The sequence below is a fragment of the Botrytis fragariae genome (assembly GCF_013461495.1).
Source record: "Botrytis fragariae strain BVB16 chromosome Unknown tig00000061, whole genome shotgun sequence".
NCBI lineage: Eukaryota > Fungi > Ascomycota > Leotiomycetes > Helotiales > Sclerotiniaceae > Botrytis > Botrytis fragariae.
Genome location: NW_023500994.1, coordinates 1579012 through 1594761, shown reverse-complemented (window position 1 = coordinate 1594761; position 15750 = coordinate 1579012). Strand labels below are relative to the sequence as shown.

At 42.9% G+C, this 15750-nt stretch overlaps 4 protein-coding genes across 4 annotated transcripts; 1 reads left to right on the top strand and 3 right to left on the bottom strand.

Annotated features, from left to right (window-relative positions):
* Positions 1-224: 224 nt before the first annotated feature.
* Positions 225-2001, bottom strand: Bfra_008594 (putative extracellular protein; the record flags this gene model as incomplete). The annotated part of the gene is made up of 2 exons (XM_037338952.1): positions 225-1281; positions 1334-2001. The coding sequence occupies 2 exons, from the start codon at positions 1999-2001 to the stop codon at positions 225-227; spliced, it is 1725 nt and encodes a 574-aa protein (XP_037192258.1).
* A 1371-nt stretch (positions 2002-3372) lies between these two features.
* On the bottom strand, positions 3373-3629 carry Bfra_008593 (uncharacterized protein; the record flags this gene model as incomplete). The annotated part of the gene is made up of 2 exons (XM_037338951.1): positions 3373-3455; positions 3503-3629. 2 exons carry the CDS (start codon positions 3627-3629, stop codon positions 3373-3375), a joined length of 210 nt encoding a protein of 69 aa, XP_037192257.1.
* A 61-nt stretch (positions 3630-3690) lies between these two features.
* Positions 3691-4006, bottom strand: Bfra_008592 (uncharacterized protein; the record flags this gene model as incomplete). Its single annotated transcript, XM_037338950.1, has 2 exons — positions 3691-3771; positions 3845-4006. The coding sequence occupies 2 exons, from the start codon at positions 4004-4006 to the stop codon at positions 3691-3693; spliced, it is 243 nt and encodes an 80-aa protein (XP_037192256.1).
* A 1896-nt stretch (positions 4007-5902) lies between these two features.
* On the top strand, positions 5903-14413 carry Bfra_008590 (putative choline kinase protein; the record flags this gene model as incomplete). The annotated part of the gene is made up of 6 exons (XM_037338949.1): positions 5903-6005; positions 6099-7552; positions 7604-8438; positions 8973-9034; positions 9087-11675; positions 12383-14413. 6 exons carry the CDS (start codon positions 5903-5905, stop codon positions 14411-14413), a joined length of 7074 nt encoding a protein of 2357 aa, XP_037192255.1.
* Positions 14414-15750: the final 1337 nt, after the last annotated feature.

Genomic DNA, 15750 nt, shown 5'->3' with positions numbered 1-15750 from the left:
AAGTGGTCTTGCGACGAATAATTCACTTTACTTGCTATAAGATTCGGCGACTTTTGAAAAACGTTTTAACATTATATGGAGTTAGATAGTTTAATATTATTGAATAAAACCAAACTATGCTTTTCTTGCTCGCCACTCATATCTCCCTCATATCTTCCTCTCAATTTCTAACTCCACCCAAAACCCTTTACCAATTCCTCCCCATCAATCCATTCATCACCGGCTCAAATATAAAAGCTTGCCAAATTAGCCACTATATAGTTGAAGCTCGCACTCCTGAAATTATCACTTATAAACCCTCCAAAGTCCGCATACAAATTCAACAACTGTGATCCATTGCTATATTGCGGCCAATTCGCATATGCACTGCTCGTCCCATTATTTGGATTCAAAGTATTTACAAAGCTCAAATAATATGCTTTACTAGCACTAGCCGCGTAATTTGGGTTGACACCGTTGAAGACCTGTAGGATATCTGAGCCATGGAAGGTGCCGAGAACAGGGGTTCCGTAGTCATAGGATGAGAGATAGGACCAGGAGGGAACGGTTGGTGCGACTTTTAGTGCGGTTTGGAGGAATACACGACGGGTGAGGGTAAACGTGAGGTCGCCAAGGATGGCGGCTAAACGTTTGAATTGGGGATACCAATTGTTTAACAAGAGGGTCCGGAAAGGGGAGCCGGAGATCAAGTCATTGGGGTATGTGTTGAGAAGCCCGGTGAGAACGGAGGTAGGTGCGTTGTGGAAAAAGAAATCGGAGAAATAGGTGGTGAGTTGAGCGGTTGTGGAAATGTTACTCTGGAAAAGAGCAAATATTGTTCCTTCATCCTCTTGGTCGCCAATTATAAAGGGGACCTTTGCCCAGTTTCCTGATGCAAGGAGAAGATCAGGGGATTTGGTGAGAGCGGTACCATCTGGTCGAGGAAGATATGATAGTGCGATAGACGAATAACTAAGCAGACCAGGAACAGAGTTTGTCGCGTTGAGAAGAGTGGAATAGGGTACGCCTCGTAAGCAGGTTAGAGTATCGGCTGCGGCTGAACATCCTGCTGAGGCTACGACATTATCGTAAATGATTTGTCCCTTTGGACAATCAACTGGATCTGCTGGGACTATACTTCCTGAATTCATAATGGCTCCACGGAATAATGATTTGCCTTTGTATGTGTTGTCTCCTCCATATAAAGCCATTTGGTCAAAGACTGAGATTGCACCAGCTGACTCTCCCCAGATAGTCACCTTGGATGGATCACCACCGAAAGAAGCAATATTATCAGCGACCCTTTGGAGACTTCGTTAGTATGACTGTAAGACTCTTAAACAGAACAACATACCATTGCAATCCCAATCTCTGATCCAACAATCCCAGATTCGCACTACCATCCGCCAAAATCTCCGCTCCAGGCAAAAATCCAAATCCACCAACCCTATAAGCCACTTGGACAAAAATAATCGGTTTGCCCTCGGCAATACTTTCCGCTACCCATGAAGATCCGTCATACATCCCTGTTCCTCCCAATTCAAATCCTCCTCCGAAAATCCAAAACAAGACTGGCAATTTAGATGAAGCAGTTGTACCAACTGGTCTTTGAATATTCAGATACAAACAATCTTCTCCAGCATTGAGAACTTGTTGAAAAACTGGTGTATTAAGGAGAAGACCCAGTGCTGATGTAGGAATTGCATCATTAACAGTAGTGCTAAAGAAGAATTGAGGACAAGAAGCTGCTTGGGCTGTTGCTTTAATTGTGCCCAATGCAGAGGTGATGGGTTGAGGTGGTTTAAGTCGAAGTGCACCAACGGGAGGTTTGGCAAATGGAACACCAGCAAAGGTTTCGACAGTTACGCCAGCACCTCCAATGATTGTAGCTGCTGGTGATGCGATTGTCACTGTTGGAGCTGCAGCTCTTTCTTCAATTGGTACATCTCGCTCGACATTTTCAACTGGAAGAGCAAATGTGATTGACAGAAGAGCAAAAATTGATACCAGCGAGAGCTTCATGATGATTGATGAATTGGAATGTGGCTCTTCCGGAAACCACAAAGAAAGTAGGATAATGAGTGGAGACTACCGAGAATGAAAGGCCACCACTTCGATCTTTCCTCGAATTATAACAAATATCAGCGTTTCATTACCTTTCATTTTCAGAAGGAAATTTAGCAAATTTTGATCTCTTCGACATGTGCTTCCTCGGCCAGTGACTATAGGATTAATCCGCCTGACCCTTTTCTTATCACTTAATCTCTCATAGCTCGACACCTCGTATCCACCGCCGACTGGCCATAAGAATGGTGCCTTACTTGATGGAACGCAAAGTTTTCCATTTGCCGGCGCCAAAAGAATAAGCTGGCCAAATTCGAAATAGATTGGTCAATATTCTAAAGTTGAACTCTAGAGTGGATGGGAAAGTTTAATAGTGGTCTTGGATTAGTCGGGTCCTGAGGTCGTGTGAGAGATCATTTCCTGTTATGAAATTGAACCCCTGGTACCTATGTGCGTGTACGACCGGGTGTATTCCCATTACGGAAACAAGTGTGACTGAAAGGTATGAAAGTGTGGGGATGCGGGGTGAGGCTAAATTGATATACCGTTCTAAAAACTCAGAGCGCATCCATCAAAGTGCGAACAGAGCGTTAGTACGAACCTACACGAGCCCTACATTGTATATTTCACATGTCTGAGGCCCAAAATAAATTTGATGGTCTTTGATCTCATTCAGGTCGTGTAATGCAGAAATCGCCAAGCGATGTTCACCAGAACGGTCCTCAACCGAGGCCAAATGCAAGTGCAAGGTTCCCCGCGTCAACACAGAAGGATCTCAGAATCAAGAAATTCTTCAATATTTAATTTATTCTTGCTTATCCCCATAAGAAGTGGATTATACGAGCATGTGGTGGTACATTCGTACCATGCATGTAGAATTATTTTTCCGTATGATCTTGGCAACTTTGCTCAATGAGGATTTTGTTCCGAGGAATGCCTTTTAGATGACCACAACGTGACTTTCTCAATTTTGTTTGAGAGTCTCAAGGAAATGATAAGAACTTCAGCCCATCAGTCTCTGATTCTCGGCAGATGCTTGGAAAATGAAGCCCAGCATGCGAGGACTTTTCAATCAAGTATCACGAAAAAGCGAGCAAATAAAACACGCGGCAGTTGAAAATTGTTTAGTTCGTTGAAGCCAAAGATACTGATCTCCGTTGTCAAAGTGGACAAATATGGATCAACTTCGGGATAACGAAATGCCGAAGCTTCAACGAAGTCCTGCCTTACCCGATGTTCAAAGTACAGGGCTTCGTTCTGAACTTGAACAAAAATGTTGTTGGTGTGCATTTCAAAGTAGCGCAATCCTATCAATGATACCAGTCACTTTTAAACATCGTTTCTCTCCCCAAATTCCTCATACTGATTTTCACTTTCTTCTTTCTCTTTTGCAGCCTTGGCAGCGTTAATCTCTTCAAGTTGTGGCATTTATCAGAGAAAGCCACAAGGAACATCATACCTACTATTGCAATTCCAAAGATGTGAGCCTTCTTCGAACCGACCATGTAAGATCCGAAAATGTCTTTTAACTGTTGAGTAGTGAATACCTTCCTCAATTTCATAGCACCAGTTGAGACAACCTTCATTTGTGACACAGTTGAACCATAGACTGCGACGCTTTTGATCAGAGTTTCAGCAAATGCAGATTCAACGGCAAGGTCTTCCTAGGGCTCGTGCGAAAAGAATCATTGCTATTGCAGATGATATGTCCTTTGGAACCATCAAAGCCTGAACTGCAATTGTGGTCACTTGAGTACCAAAGCCATAGCCTACGCCCGCAAAAGGTTGGTATTCGACCTACTTTGAGCTGTCGGCATCTAATCTTGGATATAAAGGAGAGCGGCAACGATAAGACTCGAAGCACCACTAAGCACTTGAAAGCCATGCCGCCATAAACTGATCTTTCTTTGAACAAATGATTAACTAACATCGTACGTTCCTCAAGCCAAATCCGTACAATCATAAAGATTATGGAGAGAAGAATCGAGCCGACGAGAAGTCCGGTTACCACGGGTGACTTTCAGAGGTATATAGTTCCAGCCTTCGGAAAAGCAAGTAGGTAGCATATAAAAAAACACATGATCGCGATGATTCCGATTGTAGTTTTATTGAGAATCTGTCCGCAAAATATTGCTTTCACTGGTTTTGCTTCATCAAATGCAATAAGGAAAAGGGCAATTATTACCACCGAGGCTTCACCATAAGAAAGATTTATATTAAAGCCTAGACAAAATCAGTTATCCCTGGGCCTTTTAAGATTTAGAAATATCTAACATAGACCATCGCTACAATACATGCGACATATATTATCCTTCTACCAAAAGGCAAATCACACTAGCAACACCCCACACAGCACCAGCAAGTCCGGTGCATGCATCTCTTTTGTCAGAAACTGCTATAGATGCAATTACGGTGAATGAGCCGAAATAAATACCGCCACCTGCGAGACCAACTAGCGCACAGCCAACAATAAATGTGGTATCGTCTCGAGCATCACCTAGACCAAATATTTAGCGCTCATTTGTTGAATTTGGTCGTTAAGAAACTGAATGCTATATGGTGTACGGAATGGAGAACACACCGCAGATCAAAACGGCGACCCCACAAACAACGATTGAAGCTATAACTATAGATGCCCATCTCAATTGAAAGTATTTGTACGCCTTTCCCCAAACCGACTAAAACTGGACAAGGCGAGTAGAAAGACGCTTCCATACCTTCCGACAATCTCGACGCCATCAAAATCATCGGTTGTTTTGGGTATAGCATTTCATTTGAGCGGAAGTTGCTACATATCCAAATGAACTTGCATCAGAACCGTAACGACTTGCAGTTTGGGCGCCATCTTCAATGCGACCAGTCGCGCTCGTCTCATATTCCTCGCACTTGCTCTGGTATGGTGGACTTGACGTTGAATTCCTCGTCACGATACCGGTAGAAAAGGGTCTCAGCGGGAAGACAACGTGATGAAAGAAGACTGCTATGATCGTATTTGGGTGACAGTTGAACCATCTCTGGCACAATGAGCCTCCATGCTTGTGAGCAACATTACTGACCACAATGAATGATATGTATCTGGGTTAGATGGGAGCTGATATAGATTCAAGTCTTGCGCGGTGATCCATCTCTCTTATTGACAGGCCATCTCAAGAATGAAACTTTTGACACTCGATGGATATCCGTTGAAGATGTTTGTTGTACGTTTTTGATTATGATACGAAAGGGATGGATGGATGCAAATGCATGTAAGAATGACGCATGAAAGAGAGATCGCACGCACGTGCACGTGCACATCCAGTTTATTTTGATGCGCTTGACATTTCATTGGTTTATTGAAAATCACATGTGGTGGCGGGGTTTGGACCCTTGAAAATTACCTGCCTACCAATTCCCTGGATACTTGTTTTGAGTTGATTGATATGATCATTTCTATTGTTTATTACTTGACTTTCATATTACTATCTACGAAGTGCGTACCTATAGGCACATTTCCTACCACCAAGACCTGCTACTACAATAATTCACGCACTTCACTCCTTTCCATCTATTTCTGTGCATCAACCAACCCACACCGAAAGAGGCAAAAGGAGCCCAATAAGGTTAAGAAACAATCAAGAATCTTCTGCGATCCACATCCACAATACGAGCAGCTAAAAGTGGCATTCAGCCCCTCGAAGGTGGGGTAGTGCTTTATCCCACAATACATATGAGAGAGCGAGAGCAAGAGCTTTGGACTTGGAGATAACCTTATTGATCGACGAGGCGATTCAAAGCGCTGAACTTCAAACCATCCTCCCTTACACGAATCGGAGATTTGATCGATTACACAATATTCGTATCAACATTATCATTCACCGAAATGAATTCACCACCAGATCTCAATAGTCCGACGGTGCCTCGCAGGCCAGCATTGAGAGCAGATACAGATGACATTCATAGCCCCAAGAGTGGACCAACCAAAGGTTAGCAATTGCAATTGCAATTATTTCTCATAATTATTCAATACTTTCATTGACCCTGGCGTTTCGCTAACCTCTTATCTTTGAACTTCTCAGTCGTCTCAATTGCGGAGCCAGAACCAGAAGACATACAAGAATTCGAACTTCCACCTACAGACGACTCTTCAAGAATAAAACATTTCAGTGCCGGTGTTGCAAAAAGAATGACAGGTCGACCAAACATGCCTTCTGCCAGTTCCTCCAAATTATCTCTCCGAAGTCAGAACAGCTTGGAAGAACCAAGTCGAGATGTTCCTTCTCCGGAAGCCTCAAAAGCCAATGATGAATCAAAGCATCATCATCACCGCGATAAACTTCTTTCTCAAGTTGCAGAATGGCTACACTCAGAGAAAGCGAAGAGAACTTCCCGAAAAGCAAACAAAAAGGACACTAAGGAGAACGAGGCTCAGGCTGAGAATTTGCCTAATAGAGAAAAAACTTCAAAACCAAGAACAATGTCTGATAGTTCCACCTCAAGCGCTCTTTCATTAGAAAAATTGCAACGGATTTTGGAGGATAATATGTTAGATTTTGGCCACAACCAACTCCCGCACCTTACTTCCCCTAAACGGCAATCGAGAAAACGATCCCTCGTTCGTCCTTCACTGAAACCTTCTCCATCATCTGATACCGAATATCATGAAGGGGATATCGTGGTTCCATCCTGTGATGTGATTCTTGATAACTCAAAAACGCTTGCATATAGTGGCGGCACTGGATCTTCCATGGAAACAACCACATTAAGCAATGCGAAACGTGCGGAAAAGGAAAGAAAAGCTTGGATCCAGTTCAAGAATGAAATTGTGAGGTTGGCGCATACACTCAGATTGAAAGGATGGAGAAGAGTTCCATTGGATCGAGGTCATGAAATTGAAGTGGAAAGATTAAGTGGTGCTCTGACAAACGCGGTTTATGTTGTGACTCCGCCTGCAGATTTACCACCTTCTGCGAGCAGTACGAACATTTCAACCAAGAGTCAGAAATCTCCTCCAAAGTTATTGCTTCGGATTTATGGTCCTCAAGTTGAGCATTTAATTGACAGAGAAGCGGAACTGAGTATTTTGAGAAGATTGGCCAGAAAGAAGATTGGACCAAGAATGTTGGGAACTTTCAGAAATGGTCGGTTTGAAGAGTTCTTCAATGCTCAGACTCTCACGGCTCAAGATCTCAGAATCCCTGAAACTAGCAAGAAAATCGCGAAACGCATGAGAGAATTGCACGATGGTGTTGAATTACTTCAAGAAGAAAGAGATGATGGTCCATTCGTGTTCAAGAATTGGGATAAATGGGTTGATAGATGTGAGAAGATTATCACATATCTTGACAAGCAGATTCTGGAAGGAGATTCTAGTAAAAGCATTAGAGGCGAAAGTTGGAGAGATAGAGGATTAGTTTGTGGTGTTGAATGGCCTCTTTTCAGAGCTGCTGTTGAAAAATACAGACAATGGTTAGAGGAGAGTTATGGAGGAAAAGAAGGGCTGAGTCGTAGATTGGTATTTGCTCATAACGATGTATGTTCTTCACTTTAATCTTTGCGGTTCCGAACTAATCCCGTTTTCTAGACACAATATGGCAATATTCTACGCTTAGTACCCGAGCCACCTGTCAATGGATCAGCGCCCTCCCCTCTCCTCCTTCCAATGAATCACCACAAACAGCTCGTTGTCATCGATTTCGAATACGCAAGTGCAAATACCCCTGGCTTAGAATTTGCCAATCATTTCACAGAATGGTGTTACAATTACCATGCGCCTGCTCCCATGACCTGGACTTGTGATACTAGGAATTATCCGACAGTCGAAGAGCAGAAGAGATTCGTCAGAGCATATCTCAATCATCGTCCTCATTTCAATCCTCACGCTAACTCAACTCCAAAAATGGAAGGCAAAGATGCACCACCAGGTAGTATCAAAGAATTCATGTTGGATAGTCGAACACCAGGTGGCGAGAAGGATACTCCGACTAGTAGTATAAGTCTATATGCAGAAGAAGAAGCAAGAAGAGAGCAGGAAACAGAAAAGCAAGTCGAAGAGATGTTAAAAGAAATTCGGATCTGGAGATTGGCAAATAGTGCACAATGGGTTGCATGGGGAATTGTACAAGCTAAAGTTCCCGAGTTGGATGATGCGCCGCCGTTTGTTGTGACGCCGGATGAAATTGACGGGCCCCAGGATGGAATTCTTGAACATGCAAATCCCGAGGATGTCAAGATGAAATTGGAAGATGAGAGGGAAATCAAGATAGAAGAACAGGTCGAAGAGGAAGAAGATGAATTCGACTATCTGGGGTATGCGCAAAGCAGAGCCCTTTTCTTCTGGGGAGATGTAGTTGGATTGGGCATTATGAAGAAAGAGGAGCTACCTGAGGGGTTGGCAGAAAGGATCAAGGTTTTGGAATGTTAGACGAGGTGCGTGGGTCGACAGGAAACCTAAGGGAATGAGTGTACAATTTGAATCCATTGAAGGTGAGGATGGGGGAACTGTTTCCAACAACCAATGTGAGCGAGACTCAAACATAACGAGCTACGATACCTATATATTTGAAACTCAAGCATGTCAAAGAATTTGGGATGTATTGCATTTGGCGAGCGATTATCATAGCGGAGTTGGAACAATGCATAGTATTTGAATACAGATAGATAATGAATAGAAAACATTGCATAGCAAATAGAAATTGATGGACTATTCGGTTCCATAATTATTCTTTCATTCTGTATTTCCATTGCTATGCTTGGAAGTCCAAGGTAACAATCACTTCTTAAACAGCCAACCATTTTTACTGTTCATTAATTAGTATTTGATTCTGTGAAAATTGACTCTTCTGCCTGTTTATAAAACGCCAAGCTGTATGTAAGCATTGGATATGGTAATCATTGGCGGTTGTCTATTGGCTAAAGACCCTGTGGCGATGCAATTTTCCAAATCATGTCAGCTGAGAAGCTTGTTCCAAAGCATCACCTCGAAGATATTTTTCATTTGACGTTTTCGCTTCTCGTGATTAATTTGCTATGCTCCAGTTTCTCGAACTTGTATCTTCATCATATAGCATGCTTTTACTTCCCCAAGTCTAAAGCCCAGAGATGGGGGTCCAAGTGCGATGGAATTAACACTTTTCATTCCCAACCGCGATCGAAATCCAAGTATCGAGACCTATAAACTTGCCTTGCGACATCTCGAAAACGCCATTTCAAAACGATCTCTTGGAAGTTACTCTTTAAACTCCCCTGGTGGTGGTGGTCGTGCGCTCTGCAATTATTGTGTAACATTAGACGAGCGACTAAAAGATGTATGTTATAATGATGATGCAGCTCAAGAATTCGACTTCGGTGTGAGCGACCGAGATGCTTCTGATAATCTGCATCTGGGCAGTTTGAATGAAACATTCGCCCAGCAGAATTGTTCTTTTTGTGCTTTACTTACGAGACAATTTTTGCGGATGAAACGAAGAGAAATTTATGTGAATGCAAGATCGAAGGGGATAGATCTTCATGGATTGAATCTGACTGGGCTCCTTGAGTTAGCATATGCAGAGGAGCTTACTGGAAGTGGGGATGGGGTAGAGTGGATCATTGATCCGTTCTCGGAATCCCTTCAGCTTTCTCTCAGTACCATTATAAGTGATGGAATTTTATTGATTTGGTGGCCCGAGAATACAGTGGATGATATCAATGATGAACCTACCCAAATTCCAATGCTCGCTGCTGATCACGAAACTATATTCACCGGTGTGAAAAACCCCTGGATTCCTTTGCCGAGTGGTAGAATAACTACTGAAAGAGATCTGGGTATGTTCTCAGACTGTTTTAATTCTTGCTTACAAAATCATGAGAAATGCCGAGAAACGCAAATGACTGCGGCTCTCAGTCTAGGTTTTGGACCAAGTAGATTAATCGATATCGTGGATATGAAGATTGTGAAGATGGGGTTACATGGGGTTCCAAAGTATTTCATTTTGAGTTATGTATGGGGGCGTCCACCATTTCTTCTTCTCGAGAAGAAAAATGAGAATGAGTTCTCCATCCCAGGTTATCTTACAACCCAAAGAATACCCCAAACGATTCTAGATGCAATTGAAATTACTCGACGCTTTGGAATACGGTTCTTGTGGGTCGACGCCCTCTGTATAGTGCAAGATGATCTAGGAAGCAAAATGCATGAGATTGATCGAATGCATATTATCTACGCACAAGCAGAAATGACAATCGTAGCGGCCACAGGCGATGGTGCGAATTTCGGACTATTGGATATTGATCCAATTTTCACAGACGCGGAAACGCACTTGATTAACAACATCAGATTCACAATCGACTCAATGGAACTTCGTGAAGTGATAGAGTTTTCAACATGGTTTACCCGGGGATGGACATTTCAGGAATTAGTATTTTCAAAACGAATTCTTTATTTCACAACGGAAAGAACTTACTATTCATGTGAGGAAGCGACTTGGAGCGAGGACTTTCCTCTGTTGACTCTAGATGTCAACGAAAATGAGGATACGGATGAGATTGAAAACATATTTTATGATGAAAGTCTCAAAACGGGCTTCGATTTTCGGAATAAATTGGATCCATTCGAAAACTACATGGCAATGGTATCGAAAATGTCTGCGAGACAATTTACACAAGAAAGCGATTGTTTAAATGCTTGTCGGGGTTTCTACACTGGTCTTCTTTTAAAAGGTCTAGGGGGCTCGGTTTGTGGAATACCGGCTATTTGTTTTGAGTTTGCCTTGGCTTGGCAACCGGAGGGAAATCTTACGCGTAGAGGATCTCAAGATTTGAGCTTTGAAAACTTTCAATTTCCGACTTGGTCGTGGGCGGGTTGGAGGGGACAGATTGAGTATCCATTCCTTGCAAGTCCGGAAAAGTGTGGGGTAAAAGGGGAGGTGAGGTGGGCTGTCTGTGAAGCTTATAAATCAATCTCCAGCCCAGATGGTGAAGTAACAATAAGACATGAGAAGAGATATAAACAGGTCGTCCCCACAATCAAAGTGCACACCTCACCATCACAGTCACATCAAAGTATGAGTTCGTGGTATACACATTCCTATTCGCCTACACCCGGGTCAAAATCTTCGAAGCCGAAATTTAGGGCTCTACTTGACGTAGAGGGAGACCTGAACGCGAGCACCCGGAAAATTATGTCAAGTAACTTTATTGGTCCGAGTATTCTGTTGTTCCAAACATATTCTATTGCTTGTAAAATCGATATGAATGAGATCTCACAACCGCCGCTAGCGAGACACAAGGGCTTGAGATTCTTCACCATTTCTTCTCTTAGAAAGGATGAAGTGATCGGAGAGATGAAAATCGATTCTGCCACTTTGAATACTTTTCTCGAGTCTCACGGTTCCTCGGATGCCACGAATGAAAGTATACAAATCGAACTTATCTCCCTGTTTGAAGTCGATTTTGGGAGCTCGTCAGTACAGAATTTGATGTGGATGAATGAGCATAGTGCGCGAGGTACATTCTCGAAAGACTTTATGGAGATGGTGGAGAAGAGGAAGGATAGGAGGATGAAGTGTGTTATGTGGATTGTGTGGGATGAAGGGGAGGGGGTAGCGATGAGGGTTGCGGTGGGGTGGGTGAGCGTTGACGGGTGGCAGGGGGAGGGACCGAGTTGGAAGGAGGTTGTGCTTGCGTGAATGGGTAGAGTAGAAAATTTGGAGGGTATCAGACGAACGTGCTACAGAGTGGAATCCGTGGGAGTATTCGCAGCGGTGCAGTGAGTGGGATCGAAAATGGGTATTTTCGTGGATCAAATTTACCTGTGATGTTAATCATTCGTACCATTCCATCTCGTTGAGCACCCAACAACTTATCCAGTAATCAATACTGACAACTTGCGCTATATTCACACACACATATATATACTCTATTAAGAATTAGTGCTAAAGCTCAAAATTAGTTAATATTCTTGTCAGAAACGCAAGCGTTGAAGCCTTAGTTCTGCCGTGAGTTTGTTCATGTATCTTCAGACAAAATAAGGAGACGAGCCACTAAGTGCTATCTTTCTGTGGCGTAACTGCACGTGTAATGCGGGTCTGGCAGATGTAAGACTTGCATAGATGGGGGTAGAGGAAGAGGGGCTCTCACTCGGAAATTGACGAATTTCAAAGGTGCGACTGCACCGGTATAGCTTATGAGCTTGCAGATCCATTTAATAACTATTTGATTTCTCGTGTCACAAATCTTCAAGGCGGATATTTGATATTGTAGTATCATCGCAACTTATTCTAGTCCACTTTCTAAAGGTTCTTCAATTGAGTAAGTCAAAGTGCCAAAAACACATATGAAGGTCTCTTGCAATGGTATTTCTGTACAAAACGCTTACTTCAAGATAGCCCACAACAACATGTCATTCAAAAAAGAACTATACCATCCGCTGAAAGATGGTGAGATCAGAGTTCTTGGGATAGAGCCGGGCACCTTCGACGAACCCATTCACTGTACCTTATCTCCACGTCTACTTGATGATAATCCTACATACCAAGCACTTTCCTATACTTGGGGAGATCCATCAATTCGTGCTCCGATTAAAGTCGACGGCCATGTATTCATGGCGACCACAAATCTAGAAAGTGCATTGAGAAACCTTCGGGATACCGAAGTTACTCGCGTTCTATGGGTCGACGCAGTCTGTATTAACCAGGAAGATATCCCCGAGCGGGGTGTGCAGGTACAACAAATGCGTCGCATCTACAAGGAGGCAAATGACGTGGTTATATGGCTTGGTCCGCCGCAACTTCCAGCTAGAGGAATGTTGGATGATGAGCATTCTCATTTGGAAACTGAGAGTGCTGTTTCTAGCACTTCGAACCATTTTGCTGCCTTGAAGTTACTCGCTGGCTGGTTTCAAAGCGTCGAACGTGGTGAAACAAAATCGCCTCACCTAGATTCGGAGAACAAAGACAAATGGCGAGATGCATTGCAATGCGAGTTTTGGGCACCATTGAAAAATCCTTACTGGACCAGGTTATGGATTATCCAAGAAGTTGCTCTAGCGAAGAATCCCATTGTTCATTGTGGCTCACATTCAATCTCATTTGATGATTTGATTTTTGGCATTCGTTATGCTTCGTCTTGTGGAACTCATTATTCCGTGTCAAGCGGGGAAGATCACTGGCTGGATGAATATTCATATGGCATCAAGGGACTCGTCCATTCTAGAGTTAACGTTGCTACAAATAAGTCACTTCTACTCAGTGACGTTTTGGAAATAATTGGTCCTCATATCTCAGTCACAGATCCTCGCGACAGAATCTACGGGCTGCTTGGACTTGCAGACAGCTGCGATATCATACCAGATTACACATTATCGAAATCTCAGGTCTACACGCAAGCTGCGAAGCATCTACTTAGTAGCGGCGATTTTAATCATTTAGGAGTTTTCAATGGAGATAATGATACCTCTAGCAACGACTCACCGTCCTGGGCCACAGATTTGGATATCATAGCGAAGCATTCTTTTGGGGTCAGACCGCTCACAATATACGTCAATGATGTGTATTGTTACAAAGCTGCAACCGATCTGACCCCAGATTTGAGATTCCATGACAATGGTCGTATTCTGAGCGCGAGAGGTGTGCTAATAAGTGATATCGACACATGCGGTCAAGTCATGGACGCAGATATGCACTCGCATTTCGAAATTTTAAGTAAGTGGGAAGATATTATGGTACGGAGATTTCAATGTGACCACCTAGCAACATCTGCATCCGCTAACTCTGGTACAATTATGGATGTGTGGGATTCCTGGAAGACAAGAATCTGCAGCGCGAATTCTTCATGGCCCGGTAATTGGGGACCGATTAGCGATAAAACTTTAGGGGGTTGGAGTAAAGGAACCATAGACACAGATGGTTGGGAAACTCCTATCTTAAATTTACGTCAAGCTAGAGGATCGATGAAGCACCAAGAATCCTACGTAGCCGGGGGTACTTTGACAGAAGCATATTGCCGCACCTTGCTAATGAATAAGATTCTATCCGAATCAGATACCCTTGAAAGGTTCCACGAAGATCATGTTCCCGAATTCAATGAAGACATGGGCAGGCCAACACCAACAGAATTCAAACGAATGTCTATGCTTCGGGAAAGCAGAATGTTTGACAAGTATCTTGAAGAAGCGACCAAAAACCGGAGGCTCTTTATCACTTCAAAAGGATATATCGGACTGGGCCATCAGCAGGTAGAGAAGGGTGATAAATTGTGCATTTTGTATGGGTCACCTGTGCCTTATATATTGAGGCCACATGGTGAGTATTTGACTGTGGTTGGCCAATGCTACGCACATGGTCTTATGAATGAAGAGACTGGAAAAGCTTTGGAGTGTGGGGAAGTGACCTCTCAGGTGTTTGAAATAAGATAGTTTTATATCTATTGAAAATGCCTTCTTTGTAGATCTAGAACACCATGTTGGTGTACTAGTTCACTGAGCGGTGAATTAGTACGCTTCTCTCTTCTTAGCTCTCTTCTAACTTTTATCTTTCTACTGCGAATCTACCAAGTTTGATAACTCCACTGTACCAATACCAATGGTGCTAATAGTTCCTAAACGATAGTACCACAATAGCACCACACTCCAAGTCAAACGGCCTAGCAAGTGTATTCGCGAGCGTGGCAGTGAATCAAAACCACTGAGCTATTAACACCAACGACAATGATCATAGACTATGTACCTCGTAAAGTGACAAAATATATTGACAGAATTTTTTGTTGCAGACCGCCATTTCTACCATTAATTCTTAATCATTCATCGAGATTGAGTCTCGAATTTTGGAAATGATTACCCCTCAATGGTCTTGAAAAGAACAACATATGCTCTCTTGAGACGTCTCTGGCATGTGAGGCACTATAACACAGGTATTTGCAGATCACAGAGGCGCAACAGAAGAAGAGCAAAAGGATCTTTTATGTATCAAGAGTAAAAGCAGCGAATGTTGAACATCTTATGTAACCAATACAGATCTTGGTGGTAATTCGTGTTTGTAATTAAACTTTTACTATCATTCTTAGCGAGATCCTACAACTTCACCCCGCCCCGTCGTTCCAATTCTCATTTACCAACTGACGAGTACTGATTAGTCTGGCGTGCCGTAGCAAAAGCCCAATCTGGAGTGACTCTCCAAAACTATCATATCGCGGTATCAGGAACCGGGTCAAACTTTCTGTAGTATCTAATTTGGAGTTTTTCGACTACTAGGTGTTGAGACTCTGACTTTCCGAAGCTCAATTTAAATATCAAGCAGTCTGGATCTGATTATTGAGCGTTTTTTAGTTCAAGATCAAACCGTGACCCATTTTTTGACCCCGATCTCGTATATGGAGTATAAAAATCACCTCTCTTATCTGGATCTTTTCACAACACTAAAGCAAAATGGTCAAGTGCCATCCCTAAAGAGGCGATTAGATTGAGTTTCGAAGTTCAACTGGAAATATGGTACATTGAGTATTCCGTACAACGCTTATGTTCCATCAATTTCTACACCAAGAAATCCTGAAAGACGCGGAGCTTAGGGAGTTTTTGCTGCCATATGTACATGTCACCACCGTCTACATCTCTATTCACTAATTACTGATGAGAAGTATTCACATCGTCGCTGTATATCTCCCGTCATCAAACCCCAAGTTTTTCAATCCACGTCCCAGAAAAAATTGACGATTACATTGTTTTGCGAGTACCCGCGAGGATATTTCTCAACAGAG